Below are 12,452 nucleotides of genomic sequence, written 5' to 3'. Positions count from 1 at the left end.
GGGGCTCTCTCTTCCATGAAGAACACATGGTTCCCTATATGTGGATCTGGTTCCAGGGGTTTCTGAGAGGGACCTGGCCCCATCTCTGTTTTAAAAAATAAAATAAAAGTTTCACTGCAGACTGGGTGCGGTGGCTCACGCCTGTAATCCCAGCACCTTGGGAGGCTCAGGCGGGCGGATCACCTGAGGTTGGGAGTTCAAGACCAGCTTGGCCAACATGGAGAAACCCCGTCTCTACTAAAAATACAAAATTAGCTAGGCGTGGTGACACATGCCTGTAATCCCAGATACTCGGGAGGCTGAGGCAGGAGAATCCCTTGAACCTGAGAGGTGGAGGTTGCAGTGAGCCAAGATCGCGCCATTGCACTCCAGCCTGAGCAACAAGAGGGAAACTCTGTCTTAAAAAAAAAAAAGGTTCACTGCAAAAGAAGTATGGAGAGTTCAGTGACATTCTGATTTCCTCCCCATGATGTATCTCAAAGCTGTTTTAAAAGTTGTGTTTAAGAGGTAGATTCCATCAGGCTGTGTAAGTTGAAATCTGGCCCACAACTTACTACAATTTACTAGCCATGTAACGTTGGCCAAGTGACTAAACAGCTCTGTGCCTCAGTTTCCCTGTTGGTAAAATGATGATAATCCTGTTAGCCAAGTGTTGGTGGTGTGTGCCTGTGGTCCCAGCTACTTGGGAGGCTGAGGTGGGAGGATCGCTTGAGCCCGGGAGGTCAAGGTTGCAGTGAGCTATGATCACACCACTGTAACACCACTGTACTCCAGCCTGGGTGACAGAGCGAGACTCTGCGTCCAAAAAAAAAAATAAAAAAAGCGGGGGGGGGTGGGGTGGGTGCGGAGAATGGGAGGGATAATCCTAGCACTTACCTCACAGGTTGTTGTGCGGATTAAGAGTTCTCATTTGTAAAGCACATAGGCCTGGTAGTGAGGGCTTAGTGCATGTTAGCCAGTTGTTATTTATTCCACAGTTCATTTGTTCAAAACAAAGATGTGATGGGCGAGTGATCTGCGGTGCCCTCACAAAGGGATCCCCTCAAGGTCTCGGCCATGCCCACATCCACTCAGGCAGCTCTGGAGCAGTGTCAGCCAGGCCCTGCTGTGGAATAAGGGTATTTCTCTGCAGAAGTGACGGTGGCAGTGGAGACAGTGAGGACAGTTTGTGCGGAGGCCCTGAAGCCCCGAGTTCCCCATCCACTGGGTATGGCCCAGAGTGAGGGCTCTTCTGGGAGAGGGGGCAAAGGAAGGATATCCCGGGGTGATCTGAGCTGGGCCAGCTGGAGTGCGGTGGCGCCATCTTGGCTCACTGCAACCTCTGCCTCCCAGGCTCAAGCGATTCTCCCACCTCAGCCTCCTGAGTATCGGGGATTACAGGTGCCCGCTACCACACCTGGATAATTTTTGGATTTTTAGTACAGACAGGGTTTCGTGTTGACCAGGCTGGTCTCGAACTCCTGGCCTCAAGTGATCCTCCCGCCTTGGTCCTCCCAAAATGCTGGGATTACAGGCCTGAGCTTGTGGCACCTTGACCATCCCTCCTCCTTTCCTCCCCCTCTAGGTTGCCATCAAGATCATCGACAAAACCCAGCTGAATCCCAGCAGCCTGCAGAAGGTGAGGCTGGGGAGATGGGGGAGAGCAGGAGCCAGGCTTCTGGGACAGCCGGGTGACCCACCTGACCCCTCCTGTGGGGGACCGGCTGGGGAAAGGATCCCCCAAGCCACCCACCCTCACTCTCCTCTGTCTTCCTTTCTGGCCACACCCAGCTGTTCCGAGAAGTCCGCATCATGAAGGGCCTAAACCACCCCAACATCGGTGAGGAGGGAACGGGAGCAGGGGTAGGCCACCAACTGGAACACTTGCAAAGGAGTTGGGGGTGGTGGCAGTGGTTAGAATAGTTGGAGACCCGCCAGGCGCAGTGGCTCACTCCTGTAATCCCAGCACTTTGGGAGGCTGAGGCGGGTGGATCCCTTGAGGTCAGGAGTTCGACACCAGTCTGACCAACATGGTGAAACCCTGTCTCTACTGAAAATACAAAAATTACCAGGGCATAGTGGCGGGCGCCTGTAATCCCAGCTACTCGGGAGGCTGAGGCAGGAGAATTGCTTGAGCCCGGGAGCCAGAGGTTGCAGTGAGCCGAGATCGCACCACTGCACCCCAGCCTGGGCAATAAAGCGAGACTTCGTCTCAAAAAAAAAGAGTTAGAGTTAGAGACCTGGTTTCTCATAGTTGCATCACTGCTGCGTGACCTTGGGCAAGTCACTTAACCTCTTTGAGCCTCTATTTTCTCTTCTGGAGCAGGGGTGATAAGAGGGCCTATTACCAGGTCATTGTGAGGGCTGACAAAGAACATGCATCCAAAATGCTTAGTTTGGGCTGAGCTGTGGGACTTGGTCCAATTATTTCCACCAGCATCAGCATCCTTACTGTCATTATCATTGGGCAGAGGCGGGAGAGAGGGGTCTTTAGTGAGAGAAGTGGAGTTTAGCTCTGCCTGGATGTGGCTGCAGCATTTGTTCATTCATTCATTTACTCAGTAACTATTGATTGAGTGGCCGCTATGTGCCAGACCCTGGGGACACAACAGGGAACAAAACAAGACACAAATCTCTGGCCTCATGGAGCTGACATTCTTGTGAGAGAGAAAGTGGAAAGGGTGGCTGGGCATGGTGGCTCATGTCTGTAATCCCAGCACTTTGGGAGGCCGAGGCGAGTGGATCACCTGAGGTTGGGAGTTCAAGACCAGCCTGACCAACATGGAGAAACCCCGTGTCTACTAAAAATACACAGTTAGCCAGGTGTGGTGGCGCATGCCTGTAATCCCAGCTACTCAGGAGGCTGAGGCGGGAGAATCGCTTGAACCTGGGAGGCAGAGGTTGTGGTGAGCAGAGATCGCAACATTGCACTCCAGCCTGGGCAACAAAAGCAAAACTCGGTCTCCAAAAAAAAAAGAAAGTGGAAAGGGTGGTAGAGCAGGGCTGAGGAGTTTGGAAAATCTTGCTGTCAGTAGGGAGCCATTGAGTGTTCTTGAGTTGGGGGGGGGGTGTTATGGTTAGCACATTTGCATAGTTACTGAGTACAGGTTAGGAGGGGCCCTTTCTCCCTAACACCCTATGCTGTTCCCCACCATTGTAGTGAAGCTCTTTGAGGTGATTGAGACTGAGAAGACGCTGTACCTGGTGATGGAGTATGCAAGTGCTGGTGAGCCACCCACCCTCTCCGCCCTGCCCCTGTGCCACCTCCCCCTGCCCCTGCACCTGACCCTGACCCCGCTCGGCCTCTGTCCTGCAGGAGAAGTGTTTGACTACCTCGTGTCGCATGGCCGCATGAAGGAGAAGGAAGCTCGAGCCAAGTTCCGACAGGTTGGGGCAGGGCTGAGGGTGGGGCTGACGGGGTGCCTGGGTCCCTGGGAGGGCGTCTGAGAGCTGGGCATGGTCTGGGCTGTCCAGCGACCTGGGGGCGGGGCTTAAGTCTGGGCAGGGGTGAAGGTGTAGAGCTGGGTGTGCTGGGCATATGGTTGCCCAGATCTGAGGGCATCCAGATGTAGGTTTGCAGGTGCCCCGTTGGGTGGGTGAGAGGATGTTTGGGCATGAAGGCACCCCGGTGCACAGGTGTTGCATGTGTAGGGCATGTGGGTGTGCCCAGCACGTAGGTGTGTGGGTGATGGGGGCACGAAGGTGCCAGGGTGCCAGGCGTGAGTGGGCTGGAGTGTGATTCAAAAGATGTGTTGGCAGTAGCAATGTGGGTGCCCAGGTATGTAGGTATGTAGGCGTGTGGGGAAGAGGGTGTAGGGCACCCCGGGTAGATGGGCAAGAGAGGGCTGAGGGGTGGTTGTATAAGCTTGTACGTACTAGGGCATGCCGGTATGTGGGTGCCCGGGTGTGCGAGTGCCCAGATGTGTGGGTTTCCAGGTGTGTGGTAGTGAGGACACCCAGGTGTTTAAGAGTGTGGGAGGGGGCCAGGTGTGAAGTAAGAGGATGTGCAGGTGTGAGGGTGTCTCTGCCTTGACGCAGCTGTCCTGAACTCAAGGGCCATAAGCCCTGGTGAGTTGGGGCATCCTGTCTATCTACAGGTATGGGATATCGTCATGGGAGTTTCCAGATGTGAAGGTCAAGAGAGGCTGGTCCCCATGCCTTGGTTCCAACATCCCTGGGCATGGGGGTGTTCTGGGGGAGGCGTGTGTCTGCCTAGGTTCCACGGGTACCTCTTGCTGTGACTGAATCAGGGTGCGAGGCCCCAGGTCTCGGGCTGTGCCTTGGGGAGACCTGGGGCCCAGTTGTGAGTGATTTCATAGTCTATTGAAGGGGGCTGAGGGTTTCAGGAGCCACAAATAATCAACCTTCCCCCTCCCTCCCAGATTGTTTCGGCTGTGCACTATTGTCACCAGAAAAATATTGTACACAGGGACCTGAAGGTAAGCCCCTGACCTGCTGTGATCTCGGGGACCCCAGCTCAGCCCATAGACTTCTCCCTGCCCCCACCCCCCATGGTTCCCATGGCCTCCAGCAAATTCCTCCAGCCCTTTTCTCCTCCTGCTCCTCCCTCCGCACCCAGCACCCCCTTGACCCTTTCCCAAGCTTTTGTGGCAGAAACAAGGCCAGCAGATGGGGGAGCGGATGGGGAGGAGGGGACAGGAGGAGTGAACAAAGCAGGGAGAAACAAAGTGTCCCAGAACGGCCCTGGATGCTACAGGGCTGTTGGATAAGGACGCTGGGACATGATAAGGGGTTTGTCGCTCTCAGAGCCTTTGGGACCTTGGCATTCTCTGACCTTAGGACATTCGGGACTCCTTGAGGATTTAGGTTGCAGAGCCCCAGAGTCACTCTCCCCGCAGGGTCCCAGAGTCACAGGAATCTGAGAACTTTTTTTTTTTTTGAGACGGAATCTCGCTCCGTCACCTGGGCTGGAGTGCAGTGGCGCGATCTCTGCTCACTGCAAGCTCTGCCTCCCGGGTTCATGCCATTCTCCTGCCTCAGCCTCCCAAGTAGCTGAGACTACAGGCGCCCACCACCACACCCGGCTAATTTTTTATGTTTTCAGTAGAGACAGGGTTTCACAGTGTTAGCCAGGATGGTCTCAATCTCCTGACCTTGTGATCTGCCCGTCTCGGCTTCCCAAAGTGCTGGGATTACAGGCGTGAGCCACCGCACCCGGCCAGGAATCTGAGAACTTGAGAAGGGACTTCATTTTTACTTTTATTTTTGACACAGAGTCTTACATTGTTGCCCAGGCTGGAGTGTAGTGGCCCCGTCTCAGCTTGCTGCAACCTCCGCCTCCCGGGTTCAGGCGATTCTCCTGCCTCAGCCTCCCAAGTAGCTGGGATCACAGGCACCTGTCACCACACCTGGCTAATTTTTGTATTTTTAGTAGCGACGGGGTTTCACCATGTTGGCCAGGCTTGGTCTTGAACTCCTGACCTCAGGTGATCCACCTGCCTCGGCCTCCCAGAGTGCTGGGATTACAGATGTGAGCCACCGTATCCAGTCTGAGAAGGGGCTTTGAGAGAAAAGCCACCTTGGCCAGTACCAGGCAGGAAGGGACTCAACGGGGCTCCAGCCCGGCTACCTGTAGGAGCTGAGCCAGGCAGCCTCCTCGAGTACCTGTGGCCCCAGGGTCTGCATTCCACACCTTCCACTGCATGTCTCAGGCCTCGCGTTCCAAGACCAGGTGGCTGAACGTTTGGTTGGCTCAAATCTGGTTGTTTTGACTGTCGTTTTGTGAGCACCTGTGTGCTAGGCGGCATCCTAAGTGCTTTAAGGAAGTGCTTCTGGAACTATCTATGAGGAAGGACTGGGTTGGTTTTGTTGTTTTGTTTTGTTTTGTTTTGCCCATGCTGAAGCGTTATGGTTCCATCACAGCTCACTGTAGCCTTGATCTCTTGGGCTCAAGCAGTCCTCCCACCGAAGCCTCCTGAGTAGCTGGAACCACAGGTGTGAGCCACCAAACCTGGCTAATTTTTAATTTTTTTTGTAGACAAGGGGTCTCACTGTTGTCCAGGCTGGTCTCGAACTCCTGGGCTCAAGTGATCCTCCTGCCTCAGCCTTCTAAGTTGCTGGGATTACAGGTGGGCACCACCACGCCCAGCTAATTTTTGTATTTTTAGTAGAGACAGGGTTTTGCCACGTTGGCCAGGCTGGTCTCAAACTCCTGACCTCAGGTGATCCGCCCGCCTTGGCCTCCCAAAGTGCTGGGATTACAGGTGTGAGCCACTGTGCCCAGCCACAAACCCCATTTTAAAAGCTATTATTAGATTCTAAAGAAATTCCACAGTCAGGCCGGGCGTGGTGGCTCACGCTTGTAATCCCAGCACTTTGGGAGGTCGAGGCGGGCGGATCACAAGGTCAGGAGATCGAGACCACAGTGAAACCCCGTCTCTACTAAAAATACAAAAAATTAGCCAGGCGTGGTGGCGGGCGCCTGTAGTCCCAGCTACTCGGAGAGGCTGAGGCAGGAGAATGGCGTGAACCCGGGAGGCGGAGCTTGCAGTGAGCCGAGATTGCGCCACTGCACTCCAGCCTGGGCGACAGAGCAAGACTCCGTCTCAAAAAAAAAAAATAATAATAAAAAATAAAAAAAATAAAAATAAAAAAAAAAAAAAAGAAATTCCACAGTCAAATTCCTATGGAGGACCAGGCGCAGTCTCATACCTTAGCACTTTGGGAGGCTGAGGTGGGAGGATTGCTTGAGCCCAGAAGTTCGAGAACAGCCTGGGCAACACAGCAAGACCCCATCTCTACAAAAAATAATTGTAAAAAATTAGCTTGGCTGGGCGTGGTGGCTCTCACCTGTCCCAGCACTTTGGGAGGCCTAGGCGGGCAGATCACTTGAGGCGAGGAGTTCAAGACCAACCTGGGCAATGTGGTGAAACTCCATCTCTACTAAAAATACAAAAATTAGTTGGGCGTCGTGGCACGTGCCTGTAATTCCAGCTGCTTGAGAGGCTGAGGCATGAGAATTGCTTGAACCTGGGAGGTGGAGGTCACAGTGTGCCAAGATCGCACCAGTGTACTCCAGCCTGGACAACAGAGCAAGACTCCATCTCAAAAAAAAAAAAAGAGAAAAATTAGCTCGTATGCCTGTGGTCACAGCTACTCAGGAGGCTGAGGCAGGAGGATCCCTTGAGCCCAGGAGGTTGAGATTGCAGTGAGCCATGATCGCGCCACTGCATTCCAACTTGGGTGATAGAGCAAAAACCCTGTCTCTAAAAACAACAACAAAAAATACAAAAGTAGAAAGTGCATCTGAAAAAAAGAAAAATAATACAAAATGAAAACAAAAAACAAATTGCTGTAGAGGTTGAAGTGCTAACCCTCTCTTCACTTCCTTCCACTGGGCTAGGGTGTCCCTCCACACGGCCCTGGAGGCAGCACCTTAGAGCCTTCCATGATTAACCTGGAGGTCGTACGCCCCCTGGTGGAGGGTCCCCAAAGCAGCTAACACGAGTTTTGGGGTCCTATTAGTACACCAGGGGTACCAACCAAGGGGACCAACACAAATGTGACCTTGGGGCTGGATTGCGGAGCCTCAAATGGCAGGAAAAGAAATGTAATCCCTGGCCTGGCGTGGCGGCTCACACCTGTAATCTCAGCACTTTTTGGGAGGCCGAGGTGGGCGGATCACCTGAGGTCAGGAGTTTGAGACCAGCCTGGCCAACATGGCGAGACCTCGTCTCTACTAAAAATAAAAAAAAATAGCTGGGTGTGGTGGTGGGCGCTTGTAGTCCCAGCTACTCGGGAGGCTGAGGCCGGAGAATTGCTTGAACCCAGGAGGAAGACGTTACAGTGAGCCGAGATTGTGCCACTGCACTCCAACCTGGGTGACAGAGTGAGACTCCGTCTCAAAAATTAAAAAATTAAAAAAAGTAAGCCCTGAGCAAGGCAAATGCTATTAGATTCAGGTTTAGGGAGGAGCTCTGTGGTGTGTCTTTGTAGGGTTTGGGCCCTTACTGGGGCAGGAGCTGGGGAAGAGTGGTCCAGAAATAAACCAGGAGACATAGGGAGACCTGGGAGGAAGCCAGGGATGCTGATGACCTGGGCGAGGGAAGGACCGCAGTTGGGAGGAAGCCAGGGATGCTGGTGACCTGGGCGAGGGAAGGACCGCAGTTGGGATGGGCCAGATGCGGGTGACATTTTGAAAGGTGGAGCTGTGCATCTGTAGTGAGAAGGCTGGAGGCTTCTTCCTCCGTGCACTGTGGAAATGGGTGGCCTTATTTAGATTCTAGTTCTGCTGCTTTCTTGCAATGGGCATGAGATGTGGCCTCCCGGAGCTTCTGTTTCCTCCCCTGTGAAATGGCAATTGCAAGACCGCATGCCGCAAAAAAATAGACAAAACTTTATAACAATACAAAATGTTTATTTATTTATTCACTTATTTTTGAGATGGAGTCTCACTGTGTTGCCCAGGCTGGAGTACAGTAATGCCATCGCAGCTCACGCGATTCTCCTGCCTCAGCCTCCCAAGTTGCTGGGATTACAGGCGCCCGCCACCATGCCTGGCTAATTTTTGTATTTTTAGTAGAGATGGGGTTTCACCATATTGCCCAAGCTAGTGTCGAACTCCTGACCTCAGGAGATCTGCCTGCCTTGGCCTCCCAAAGTGCTGAGATTACAGGCGTGAGCTACCGCGCCCGGCCATGAAATGTTTACTGATCACTGACTGTGTTCTAGGGGCCGCTGTGAGCACTTTACGCTTAAACCCACAACTGTGCTTGAGGCAGGTGTCGGGATCACCCTCAGTTTACATACAAGGAAACTGAGGCACAGAGAGGTCTGGTAACCCACCTGAAGTTCACACAGCGAGTGAGTGGTGGAGCTGGGATTTGCAGCTGGAATTCTCCAAGAGTCTGTAGTTTTACCTTCACGTTATGCAGACGGACACTGTTATAATTGATAGTCCACAGAGCCTAGTGCATGGTAGATATGCATCCAGGATTAAATTATTGCTTTCATTTTCCTGGGTCTTGAGCAATCAGGCCTTATTTTGTTTCTGCTGGGTAACTTGAGGCTCTAAGAGGGGCAGGAGATTACCTGAAGACCCCTAGATCTGCAGACCACACGGGGTAATAGTGATATTACATAGTGTTCACTGGGTATGAAATACTGTTCTAGCTTTTCTGGTTTTTTTTGAGACAAGTTCTCACTCTGTTGCCTAGGCTGGAGTGCAGTGGCACAGTCTCAGCTCAGTGCAACCTCTGCTTCCCAGGTTCAAGCAATTTTTGTGCCTCAGCCTCCTGAGTACCTGGGACTACTGGCACACACCACCATGCCCAGCTAATTTTTATCTTTATGTTTTTTTGAGACGGAGTTTCGCTCTTGTTGCCCAGGCTGGAGTGCAATGGCGTGATCTCGGCTCACCGCAACCTCCACCTCCTGGGTTCAAGCGATTCTCCTGCCTCAGCCTCCCGAGTAGCTGGGATTATAGGCATGTGCCACCACGCCCGGCTAACTTTGTATTTTTAGTAGAGACAGGGTTTCTCCACGTTGGTCAGGCTGGTCTCGAACTCCCGACCTCAGGTGATCCGCCCACCTCGGCTTCCCAAAGTCCTGGGATTACAGGTGTGAGCCACCGTGCTCAGCCCAATTTTTGTATTTTTAGTAGAGACGGGGATTCACCATGTTGGCCAGGCTGATCTTGAACTCCTGATCTCAGGCGATCCACCTGCCTTGGCCTCCCAAAGTGCTAGAATTATAGGCGTGAGCCACCATGTCTGGCCTGTGCTAGGTTTTCTATGCAGATTAACTCATAATTCTCAAACTACTCTATTAAGTAGGGACTAAGATTATCCCCATTCTATGGATGAGGAAACTTGAGGCTCAGCGAGGTAAAGTCACTACCTAAGGTCAGGCAGAGAGTAAAGGACAGGCCCAAGAGTTGATCCCTGTGGGCCAGCCCTAGAGCCTGTGCTCCTGTCTGCCTCCCACGTCCACGAAGGGCTTTAGTCTCAAGTCCCACTTTCCGCCCTCTCCTCTCCCCCTAGGCTGAGAACCTCTTGCTGGATGCCGAGGCCAACATCAAGATTGCTGACTTTGGCTTCAGCAACGAGTTCACGCTGGGCTCGAAGCTGGACACGTTCTGCGGGAGCCCCCCATACGCCGCCCCGGAGCTGTTTCAGGGCAAGAAGTACGACGGGCCAGAGGTGGACATCTGGAGCCTGGGAGTCATCCTGTACACCCTCGTCAGCGGCTCCCTGCCCTTCGACGGGCACAACCTCAAGGTACCGGGCGGGGCTGGGTGCGGGGGCGTCAGCCCCTCCCCACAGTCAGGCCCCCATCCCGCCGACACCTCCCCTGCAGAGGGCCTCAGTGGTGGGACTGGCCTGAGTTCTCACGGGAAGACGGGGGATGGGCAGGATTCAAGTCCCCTCTGCAGTGAGGCCAGCCGGATGGACCATGCCATGCTGGGGTTAAGGGCATGATCTTTGCAGCCAACGGGCTTGAGTTCAAATCCTGACTCATCCGTTCACTGAGCTAATATGTATGGGCCACCTCTCTGTGTCAGGCTCTGTTTTGGGCTTTGCATGTAAGGCGAGAACAAGAGAGGCAAAAACTCCTGCTTGGCCGGGTGCGGTGGCTCATGCCTATAATCCCAGCACTTTGGGAGGCAGAGGCGGGAGGATCACTTGAGCCTAGGAGTTCGAGACCAGCCTGGGCAACGTAGGGAGACACTGTCTCTACAAAAAATACAAAAATTAACCAGGCATAATGGCGCACGCCTGTAGTCCCAGCTACTTGGGAGGCTGATGTGGGAGGATCACTTGAACCTGGGAGATCAAGACTGCAGTGAGCTAAGATCGTGCCACTGCACTCCAACCTGGGTGACAGAGGGAAACCCTGTCTCCAAAAAGAAATTAAAAAACAAACAAACAAACAAAGAAACCCTGCCCTCGTATATGCTACGCGTGCGTGAACCTTGAAAACATTGTGCTGAGTGACAGAAGCCAGTCACATAAGGCCACAGAATGTATGATTCCATTAATGTGAAATGTCCAGAATAGGCAAATCCATAGAGACAGAAAGTGGATTACTGGTTGCCTGAGGCTGGGGGGGAGGAGCCAGTTGGAGGTTGATTGCTAAAGGGTACTGAGTTTCTTTTGAGGTGATGAAAAATGTTCTAAAATTGAATGTAGTGGCCGGTCTGATGGCTCACGCCTATATTCCCAGCACTTTGGGAGGCTGAGGCGGGCGGATCACCTGAGGTCAGGAGTTCGAGACCAGCCTGGCCAACATGGTGAAACCCCGCCTCTACTAAAAATACAAAAATTAACCGGGTGTGGTGGCGGGCACCTGTAATCAATCCCAGCTACTGGAGAGGCTGAGGCAGGAGAATCGCTTGAACCTGGGAGGCAGAGGTTGCAATGAGTCAAGATTGGGCCACTGCACTCCAGCCTGGGCGACATAGCGAGACTCTGTCTCAAAAAATAAATAAATAAATTGAATGTAGTAATGATTGTGCAACTCCATGCATATACTAAAAACCATTGAATTGTGCACTTCACTTCAAACAAAACAATTCCTGTCTTCCCAGACTAACATTCCTACTGGGGCCAGGCAGCTAACAAAACAAATATGCAAACTAGATATGATATCAGATGCTGGCCAGTGCTATGCGGGGTGGGGGGAATAGTGTAAGGGGATGGGAGGTGTGGGCTGAGTTGTTGCTTTTTTTTTTTTTTCCCTTTGAACTTTTTATTTTGAATGATTGCCAATCTACGGAAAAGTTGCAACAATAGAGCAAATAACACATGGTATGTTTCAGGAGCTTCACAGTCGCTGGCCTGTGTCCACATCTGCTGTATCTGTCTGTATTTGCACGTGATCTTTGCTGCCCTCATCGACATTGATGGGGCATTTGACAGTTAGTTGCAGACGCTGTGTCCTTTTATCCCTGAAGGCGACAGCGGGTTATCTCTTGAGACCAGGGGCGTTTTCCTGTTGATGGTGACATACAGGAAATACAGCAGTGGTATAATCCTGGCCTCTACACCGTGGCCCATACTCAGATTTCATCCATCATCCCAGGAATATCTTTGGCAGCTATTTTTTTTTCCTAGTCAGGGATCCACTCGGATCCCTGCGTTGCATTTAGCTGCGCCATCTCTTGTGCCTCCTTTCATCCGGAACAGTTCTCAGCCTCTCTTTTGTCTTTCGTGACATTGACATTATCGATTAGTTCAGGCCAGTTAATTTTGCAGAACGTCCCTCAATTTGGGTTGCCTGGTGTTTCCTCTGTATTGGAATTGGGGGTGCATTGGGGCAGGAATTCTGCAGCTGGGACGCTCTGTCCTGCTCTGTGTGGCCCGTGAGGAGCACGTACTGTGATCTGAAATTGGAAAGTCAGGGAAATACTTGCAGAGGACAGATGAAGAGGAGGGAGTCCCTTCTTCACAGTGGCCTTGGCCAAATAGCCAACCCTGCTAAGCCTCAGTCTCACCTGCTGTTCAATGAAGATC

The 12,452-nt window shown here is 52.5% G+C and overlaps 1 protein-coding gene across 2 annotated transcripts in view; it reads left to right on the top strand.

Moving 5' to 3' along the window:
• The window catches only part of MARK4 (microtubule affinity regulating kinase 4), a 53,919-nt gene that overhangs the window by 10,294 nt on the left and 31,173 nt on the right, over window positions 1-12,452 (top strand). For both annotated transcript variants that reach the window (XM_055251133.2, XM_055251135.2), the window contains exons 3-8: window positions 1,565-1,618; window positions 1,771-1,819; window positions 3,140-3,205; window positions 3,296-3,366; window positions 4,362-4,418; window positions 9,981-10,217. In XM_055251133.2, the coding sequence (XP_055107108.1) occupies window positions 1,565-1,618; window positions 1,771-1,819; window positions 3,140-3,205; window positions 3,296-3,366; window positions 4,362-4,418; window positions 9,981-10,217 (534 nt within the window). The remainder of the gene's footprint in view (window positions 1-1,564; window positions 1,619-1,770; window positions 1,820-3,139; window positions 3,206-3,295; window positions 3,367-4,361; window positions 4,419-9,980; window positions 10,218-12,452) is intronic.

The sequence above is a fragment of the Symphalangus syndactylus genome, chromosome 17, assembly GCF_028878055.3.
Source record: "Symphalangus syndactylus isolate Jambi chromosome 17, NHGRI_mSymSyn1-v2.1_pri, whole genome shotgun sequence".
In the NCBI taxonomy this organism is placed as follows: domain Eukaryota; kingdom Metazoa; phylum Chordata; class Mammalia; order Primates; family Hylobatidae; genus Symphalangus; species Symphalangus syndactylus.
The sequence above is the reverse complement of the archived record's forward strand: the minus strand, read 5'-3'. Positions and strand labels throughout refer to the sequence as shown.